Genomic DNA, 9,108 nt, shown 5'->3' with positions numbered 1-9,108 from the left:
TATATACAGTTTTTGTGTGTACGCTAAATATATGGTGAAAGTTTTATGTGAACCAGGGCTAACTGACAGGGAAGAAGCTGAACAGACCCCGCTTACTATGATGGATCCGTTCAGATTCCTTCCACGAGCCTGTCTTTTTACCAGACCAAAAAAGGGCTGCATACAAGGCTTTTTTGTCTAGTCTTTAGTAGGAATTGACCGATTATCGGTTTTACCGATATTCAGGATTTTGACTGTTATATCGGCATCTATTTTGCCGATATTCCGATAACGTATGGGGAACACAGATCGCGCTGCTCTCCGTGTTCCCTCAGCAGCACAGGGGGAGAAGGAAGCATTGTCTCCCTCCCCCCTGTGCTGCTGCCGCCGCCAATGAAGCTTAATCTCTCATTTATTCATATACAGGAGGCGGGAGCTGCAGGATCACATAGCCGGCTCCCGACCTCTATGAGCGGTAGCTGCGATCCGCAGTAGTTAATACCTCAGGTGCCGCGGATCGCAGCTACAGCTCATAGAGGTCGGGAGCCGGCTATGTGATCCTGCAGCTCCCGCCTCCTGTATATGAATAAATGAGAGATTTATCTTCATTGGTGGCGCAGTGCGCCCCCCCCCCACCCAAGCCCCCCGGTATTAATCATAGGTGGTCGTGGCCACAGGGTCCCCTCCTCCTCCGATCGGAGCCCCAGCAGTGTAAGTCTGGGTCTCCGATCGGTTACCATGGCAGCCAGGACGCTATTGAAGCCCTGGCTGCCATGGTAAGCTCCATGCTGCTGTGCACAGGGACAGTGTGAGCTCCTATCCTGTAGAGCTCTATCAGGGTGAATAGGACAATGGTTATAGTCCCTAAGGGGGCTAATAGTTAGTAAAAAAAACACCAAAATATTAAGTATGAATGAAAAAAATTAAATTCACGTTAATTAACAATAAACATTCATTTTCAGCAGATTTGTGTAGGAATTTTTTTTCTCAAAAATGAAAATTCACAGAATATCGGTATGAATTATTGGCTATTGGCCTGAAAGTTCACAAATTGTCAGTATCGGCCCTAAAAAATCGGTCAATCCTTAGTCTTTAGACAGAATCTGCAACAGAGGCTCCAAACGCAGATGTGAGCGAGTGTAGGCCGATATATTATGTATTCGAATTACTGCAAATTTAGTACTCCTTAGGTAAAAAATACTCCTCAAAAATGGTCAGAGGAGTATTTCTACTCTTCTAGAATAAATGTAGTGCGACCTCTGACAGTAACTATATGCTGGCACACTTTTGCATGCCATCATATTGTGGTTGTGCTTAAAGAAACTAACCAGTGCATAATGACCTCCAGTTCCAGTGATGATGGCAGAGGACTGTGTGTCGTTATAGGAGAGGATAGTCTACGGCTGCGAACACACGTTTCAGAAAAGCAGCAGATTATTGCTGTTCCCTAAGCAAGTCTGTTAGCATGTGAAAATCTGCAGCACTTCTGCAACATGTTCACATCCCACGTGTCAGTGCAAATTGTGAGTAATGAGGGCAGCACTTACACGTGGGACTGGTAAGAGCATGGCCATATGTGGCATCAATGGTATTCAATGGAAATTTAGTATGACAACCAGGGCTGTGGAGTCGGTAGATAAATGCTCCGACTCCGACTCCGACTCCTCAGTTTTTTGTACTTCCGACTCCGACTCCGACTCCCCGACTCCGACTCCTCTGTATTTAATATGCAAATGTATTTTATACATTCCTTGAAGGAAAGAAAGAAGTTCTTCTAAGCTCTTCTAGCACAGAGAGGTAGTTGGGCAGAAGCTGCTGCCTTCTCCTTTGTGTGCTGATCTTCTGCTGAAGACAGGGCAGTGGGAGGATCCAAGAAGGGACATTTATTTTAAAACATGATTTCCCTAGAAGAATCCCATAGTCATGTTTAAAGTTTAAGATAACATTCTGAGTTTACACGTTTTATAGGCTTAGCTGAATGACAGCAGTTTTTCCAATGGTTTACAGCAGGGATGTCAAACTCGTGGCCCTCCAGCTGTTGCAAAACTACAACTCCCATCATGCCTGGGCAAACTACAGCTATCAGGGAATGATAGGAGTTGTAGTTTTGCAACATCTGGAGGGCCATGAGTTTGACATCCATGGTTTACAGCTTCAGTCTTGAACTATTGACCCTCCATTCCCTTCACTTATACAAGTGTCTCTAGTCCTGCAAAACACATATTTACTTAATCCCTTATCAGTGAGAGGCTATGTTAACCATGGGCATTGTGTTCCCTGTAACATCAGAACACAACACAATGCAAAGTATATGTATTGCCACTCCTAATTGTGCATTGCGTACCATATAGTGAAGCATATGAAAAGCATGCTTCTTCACATCACTGAACGCGTTTGTTTTGCGGTTACGTGAGGCACTGCATGCATTGGCCTTTATTCTTACAGTAGAGAAGTCATTAATTATAACTGTTTATGAATTCGGACATTTAAACTTGCTTTTTTATTTTTTTATTCCAATTTAAATTTAGTAGGAGTCGGAGTCGGAGTCGGTTCATTTTTTGCCGACTCCGACTCCGACTCCAGGTACCCAAAATTGACTCCGACTCCGACTCCTCGACTCCGACTCCACAGCCCTGATGACAACTAGGTAAATTGTAATGAACTGCCTAAACTAACATACTGCGGGTTGTATCACCTAACATGGAGGAGGTGACGGCTGAGCAGGCAGAATAGAGTCTATAAAACACGTCTCAAAGGGTCGGGCAGGAGCTGGGACTGACTACAGGCCAAGGTAGCAAAGGTGCAGGCGGGTCAGGAGCAGTGACTGACTACAGGCCAAGGTAGCATAGGTGCAGGCGGGTCAGGAGCAGTGACTGACTACAGGCCAAGGTAGCATAGGTGCAGGCGGGTCAGGAGCAGTGACTGACTACAGGCCAAGGTAGCATAAGTGCAGGCGGGTCAGGAGCAGTGACTGACTACAGGCCAAGGTAGCATAGGTGCAGGCGGGTCAATTAGCTAAATTACAATATATATGTGTATTTTACGAAATTTCGTAATATTGCTCTAACTTCGTCTTTTAGAATATTCGTAATATTCTAAAAGACGAAGTTAGAGCAATAGTAGGAAATTTCGTAAAATACACATATATGGAATATAGCAGTTCGAAGCTGAAATTGCGATGCGATTAATATAACACGAAATAATCGCATGGTGATTTCTACTTAGTACTGCTATAGTCCATATTCGGCGAATATGGAATATAGCAGTACTATACTTCGAGTTATATTCATCGCATGGCGATTTCAACTGATGGACTATAGCAGTAATAAGTAGAAATCACCATGCGATTATTTCGTGCTATATTAATCGCATCGCAATTTCAGCTTCGAACTGCTAAATTCCATATATGTGTATTTTACGAAATTTCCTACTATTGCTCTAACTTCGTCTTTTAGAATATTACGAATATTCTAAAAGACGAAGTTAGAGCAATATTACGAAATTTCGTAAAATACACATATATATTGTAATTTAGCTAATATACTGCTATATTAACTTTTTTTTAACAGTGTACATATTTTACAAAGCTTAAGTTCAGAAGAGGGAAAAAAAATGAAAGAAAAAAAAATGATTATAGCACTATATTAGCAAAATTACAATATATATGTGTATTTTACGAAATTTCGTAATATTGCTCTAACTTCGTCTTTTAGAATATTCGTAATATTCTAAAAGACGAAGTTAGAGCAATAGTACGAAATTTTGTAAAATACACATATATGGAATATAGCAGTGCGAAGCTGAAATTGCGATGCGATTAATATTACACGAAATAATCGCATGGTGATTTCAACGTAATTCTCTAATCCGACAGTACATTCTAGTATATGGAGCGTCCCCATGGTGATGGGGACGCTCCATGAGCACGGCAACGGGCACTGAATGGAGCATAAAAAAAAAAAAAAAAAAAAAAAAGAATATTCGATTTCGCGAATATATAGCACTATATTCTAAATATTCGCGAAATCTCGAAATCGCGATATTCGAGAAAAATATTCGCAATTCGAATATTCGCGCTCAACACTACTGGCTAAATCCCATCACTCAGAGGGACCTCTCCTACATGACACCTTCTCAGTATGTAATAGATAGAAAAGGTCCTCCTGGAGTCTGGGAAATAGTCATTTCTATAGGAGCTGGCTAAATCCCATGACTCCGAGGGACCTCTCCTACATGTCACCTTCTCAGTATGTAATAGATAGAAAAGGTCCTTCTGGAGTCTGGGAAATTGTAATTTCTATAGGAGCTGGCTAAATCCCATGACTCAGAGGGACCTCTCCTACATGACACCTTCTCAGTATGTAATAGATAGAAAAGGTCCTCCTGGAGTCTGGGAAATAGGAAATAACTATAAAGACTTTATTATCCACCGTTCACCTGTGTTACTTTAGTCAATGCTACAAAGTGAAAAAAAATACAAATAATAATGTCACCGAAGCTTATCCAGAATGGTTCTTGTGGAGAGAATGGGATTTAGCTAATTCACTGTGAAGCTAAATACTATGATAGATCAGGTCCAGGACAATAGGAGAATAAATGGTCCCTGAAGATTATAGGAAATAGACGGCTGCTATAGAGCTGGCCATTAGTGAGGACCAGGTCCTTCTGAGTCATGGGAAATAGCCAATTCACTGTGACATGGCTAAATACTGTATCTATGCAGGACCTCACCACCAGGGGGCAAAAAGGTCCTTACCAGTTATGGGAAATAGATAGCTGCTGCAGAGACGGCTAAATCCCATGACTGGGGAGGACCTCACCACTAGGGGGCCAAAAGGTCCTTACCAGTCATGGGACATAGACAGCTGCTGCAGAGTCGGCTAAATCCCATGACTGGGGAGGACCTCACCATTAGGGGGCCAAAAGGTCCTTACCAGTCATGGGAAATAGACAGTTGCTGCAGAGCCGGCTAAATCCCATGACTGGGGAGGACCTCACCACTAGGGGGCCAAAAGGTCCTTACCAGTCATGGGACATAGACAGCTGCTGCAGAGCCGGCTAAATCCCATGACTGGGGAGGACCTCACCACTAGGGGGCCAAAAGGTCCTTACCAGTCATGGGAAATAGACAGCTGCTGCAGAGCCGGCTAAATCCCATGACTGGGGAGGACCTCACCACTAGGGGGCCAAAAGGTCCTTACCAGTCATGGGACATAGACAGCTGCTGCAGAGCCGGCTAAATCCCATGACTGGGGAGGACCTCACCACTAGGGGGCCAAAAGGTCCTTACCAGTCATGGGAAATAGACAGCTGCTGCAGAGCCGGCTAAATCCCATGACTGGGGAGGACCTCACCACTAGGGGGCCAAAAGGTCCTTACCAGTCATGGGACATAGACAGCTGCTGCAGAGCCGGCTAAATCCCATGACTGGGGAGGACCTCACCACTAGGGGACCAAAAGGTCCTTACCAGTCATGGGAAATAGACAGCTGCTGCAGAGCCGGCTTAATCCCATGACTGGGGAGGACCTCACCACTAGGGGGCCAAAAGGTCCTTACCAGTCATGGGACATAGACAGCTGCTGCAGAGCCGGCTAAATCCCATGACTGGGGAGGACCAGGTCCCTCCCAGTCATGGGATTTAGTCACAACCCAAATAGGATAGGTTCACTCCCGTTTAAACTGCGCTCTTTTTTTCGCTACCTTCCACTGTTTTATGTTATGATGTATAAATGCGCAGCTGCCATGTACAGTTCGCCGTCCCTAACACCCGAACTACATTTCCCATCGACCACCGGGCGCTTGTAAGCAATGAAACTGCTTCAGATTGGCTCCGGACGAACCGGCTCTGCTATTGGCTGTTGCTGGCACAGCGGCTTGTTTGGTTTTCAGTTGTACAGTGTGACAGAGGCGGCTGTGGACCCGCGGAGTGTGCAGGGAGCTGCGGTTCTGATCCAGTCCGGTGCGTATACTATGCAGTAATGGTCTGCAGCTTGTTAACCTATTGGAGAGGGCCTATAAACCCAGCTGACTGTTGCTGCCTGTGCAATATGTAGTTCAAGACTTGACAGGTTGCTATGGGGACCTTTTACATAGTAATGATAGGGTAAATGGTATAATGTTTCTTCTGAACCCCCTTCTTCTTAATGTCATTTCACCCCCTGAAAAAAAATAACCTCATTCCATTCATGTGGTGTGGAAAAAAAATACTCCACCGCCAAAGGTATGGCAAAATATAGGTAGATATCTGCTGGGATTGGTGGCTGCGGTTTATTAAAGGGCCCCTCCGATCTGGAACATTTATTCTGTATTCATAGGACAGGTGACATGTCAGATCTGTGGGGAGGGTCCGGGGGCTGAGTTCACGAGTCCTGTGCCCCCCGTTCTGTATAACAGGAAGCTGGATCCATGGGAAATGTTCCAGGTCGGACATTTTCACATGTATGTGGCAGATTTCCTGTCTGGATTTGTGTGCGGAAAATCCACAATTATTACAGTAGCTGCAAAGTGAATGTGATATTAAAAAAAAAAATGTCATCCGCACACGCTAAGGCGAGACCCTGATAAACAAGTTCAATGTGTCAGTATTATCCGATACATTCCTGAACTGTAAGGGTTACATAGCATCATAAATCAATATAATGCTATGCGACCCACATCATGACAGGAGCTGCAGCCTAGTCCGATGCGTGGAACTCGCTCATCTGAAAGGGGCCTTATAACGGCTCATGCACACGAATGTGTTCCGCTTGTGCCATTCATTGCGGACCACAAATTGCAGTCTTCAATGCACGGGCACCATCCGTGTGACCTGTGCTGATAGATGCACAACCATTCAATTTGAATGGGTCCGCGATCTGTCCGCACCGCAAAAAATAGAGCGTGTTCTATTTTTTTCGCGGGGGGGGGGGGAAGGACCGAAATACCACTGATGCGTTCCGTAGTGCTTCCATGGAGTTCTGCTCCGTGCCTCCACTCCATATCTTCTGGACTGCAGACCTCCGTGATATGGTGCGCACACGGCCGGTGCCCGTATATTCCGGGTCCACTATTTGCAGGATGTAATGTGGACCCGGCCGACACACGGCTTTAATCAGTATAAGGGCTCAATCACACCAACTGATTTTTTATTTTATTTTTTCCCCCCATTTCCGTGTCTTTTTGAGGCCCATGTGCGGATTTATTCACTTCAGTGGGTCCGCGTAAAAAAACTGAATTTAGTTCTTGTGTACACGACCGTATGTATTTTGTGGTCCACAAAAAGTGCGAATGACGTCCATGTGCATTCCGTATTTTGCGGAACAGAACAGCTGGCCCCTAATAGAACAGTCCTATCCCTGGCCGTAATGCGGACAATAATAGGACATGTTCATCTCTCGTGTGTGTCTAGCCTAAGAAGGAAAATCCCAGGGAACATTGACAGACGCACAGCACAGATTTTGAATCTGCAGGATGTCAATTGTTTTTGCGGATTTCACCCTTTGCAATGTATTGGGTAAAATCCATGTCAGATCCACAGTGGAAAAGGAGGGAGGTAGTGCACAGGGATTTCGTCCTTTCATGAAAGTATTAAAGGACTTCTGTCACCCCCCAAAAGTCATATTTTTTTTTTAGGTTAATTAAAATCCTTATACTTCGATTTTTCAATATATAGTGCTCTTACCCTTTTTTGTTGGCTAGTTTCTTTAAAAACGGCACTTTTATAATATGTAAATTACCTCTCTACCAGCAAGTAGGGCGTCTACTTGCTGGTAGCCGCCGCCAGTGTTCCCTCTAAGCTGCGCGGGTGGGCGGCCGCGCAGCAATTATTGTGGCCCCGCTCACAATTTTATAATGCCCGCTCACTCGCTCATGCCTAGTTCGCTAACACTGCTGGCAAAATGCCAGCTCTTGTCGTCACTCGTCAGACTTGTGCGTGACGGCGCCGACGTCCTCCTCGTAGTCTTATGCGGCTCAGCACAGCGGGGCGCCGCCTACATAACGTCAGACGTCACACACACACCGCTGTTCGCGCACTTATTGGCGCTGCAGGATTCGTGGGAGAAGGAAGGGAACTCTGAGGAGCGCGGGCACAGAGTTTGCTGAGGTAGTGGCCGTGTCTGGTCTGAAAGAAATTGATAGACTGTGCTGGGCTGGCGGCGCTGCTGTTGCTGTGGGCTGTAGCCGGGCCAGCGTGAAAAGGGGAGAAAAATACGTTATAAAAAGTCTGATAAATACCAGTGTGAATGAAGGACTGTTAAAAGGGGTTAATAACTACAGAAGGCCCTTCACAGTAGTTATTAACCACTTCAGCAGTCCCCCATTCACAGTATTTATTAACCACTTCAGCAGTCCCCCATTCAAAGTATTTATTAACCCCTTTCACTAGTCCCCTCTTCAGTGAAGGGGGGACTGCTGAAGTGGTTAATAAATACTGTGAATGGGGGACTGCTGAAGTGGTTAATAAATACTGTGAATGGGGGACTGCTGAAGTGGTTAATAACTACTGTGAATGGGGGACTGCTGAAGTGGTTAATAACTACTGTGAAGGGCCTTCAGTAGTTATTAACCCCTTTTAACAGTCCTTCATTCACACTGGTATTTATCAGACTTTTTTATAACGTATTTTTCTCCCCTTTTCACCCCGGCCCTGCCACAGCCCACAGCAACAGCAGCGCCGCCAGCCCAGCACAGTCTTTCTTTTTTCCCCCTTTAGGTGTTTAGGTGTTACAGCAATCTAATTAAAGTTCTATTTTAACACCTAAAGAGAAAGGAAAAAAATAAAAGCTGCTGTTTCTCTAGATCAGTGTTTCCCAACCAGTGTGCCTCCAGCTGTTGCAAAACTACAACTCCCAGCATGCCTGGACAGCCTTTGGCTGTGCGGGCATGCTGGGAGTTGTAGTTTTGCAACAGCTGGAGGCACACTGGTTGGGAAACGCTGCTCTAGATGACCTTATGTTGATAGTAGTGTTAATAGAGTCTCAATGATTTGTAAAAATAGTGTAGATGCTTTTATAGACCCTTGAGACTCTATTACCACTACTCTCAAGTTGTGTCTCAACATAAGGTCATCTAGAGAAACAGCAGCTTTTTTAAATTATTTTTTTCCTTTAGGTGTTTAGGTATTAGGCCTAGTTCACAGTTCAGTGTTT

General features: G+C 44.9%; 1 protein-coding gene across 1 annotated transcript in view; it reads left to right on the top strand.

The window, feature by feature from the left end:
* The first annotated feature begins 5,648 nt into the window (after nucleotides 1-5,648).
* The window catches only part of CCDC77 (coiled-coil domain containing 77), a 44,066-nt gene continuing 40,606 nt past the window's right edge, over nucleotides 5,649-9,108 (top strand). The window contains exon 1 of the mRNA XM_044281391.1: nucleotides 5,649-5,939. Within this exon, the coding sequence (XP_044137326.1) occupies nucleotides 5,710-5,939 (230 nt within the window). The 5' untranslated portion in view covers nucleotides 5,649-5,709. The remainder of the gene's footprint in view (nucleotides 5,940-9,108) is intronic.

This window comes from Bufo gargarizans, chromosome 2, assembly GCF_014858855.1.
Source record: "Bufo gargarizans isolate SCDJY-AF-19 chromosome 2, ASM1485885v1, whole genome shotgun sequence".
Lineage (NCBI taxonomy): Eukaryota > Metazoa > Chordata > Amphibia > Anura > Bufonidae > Bufo > Bufo gargarizans.
The sequence above is the reverse complement of the archived record's forward strand: the minus strand, read 5'-3'. Positions and strand labels throughout refer to the sequence as shown.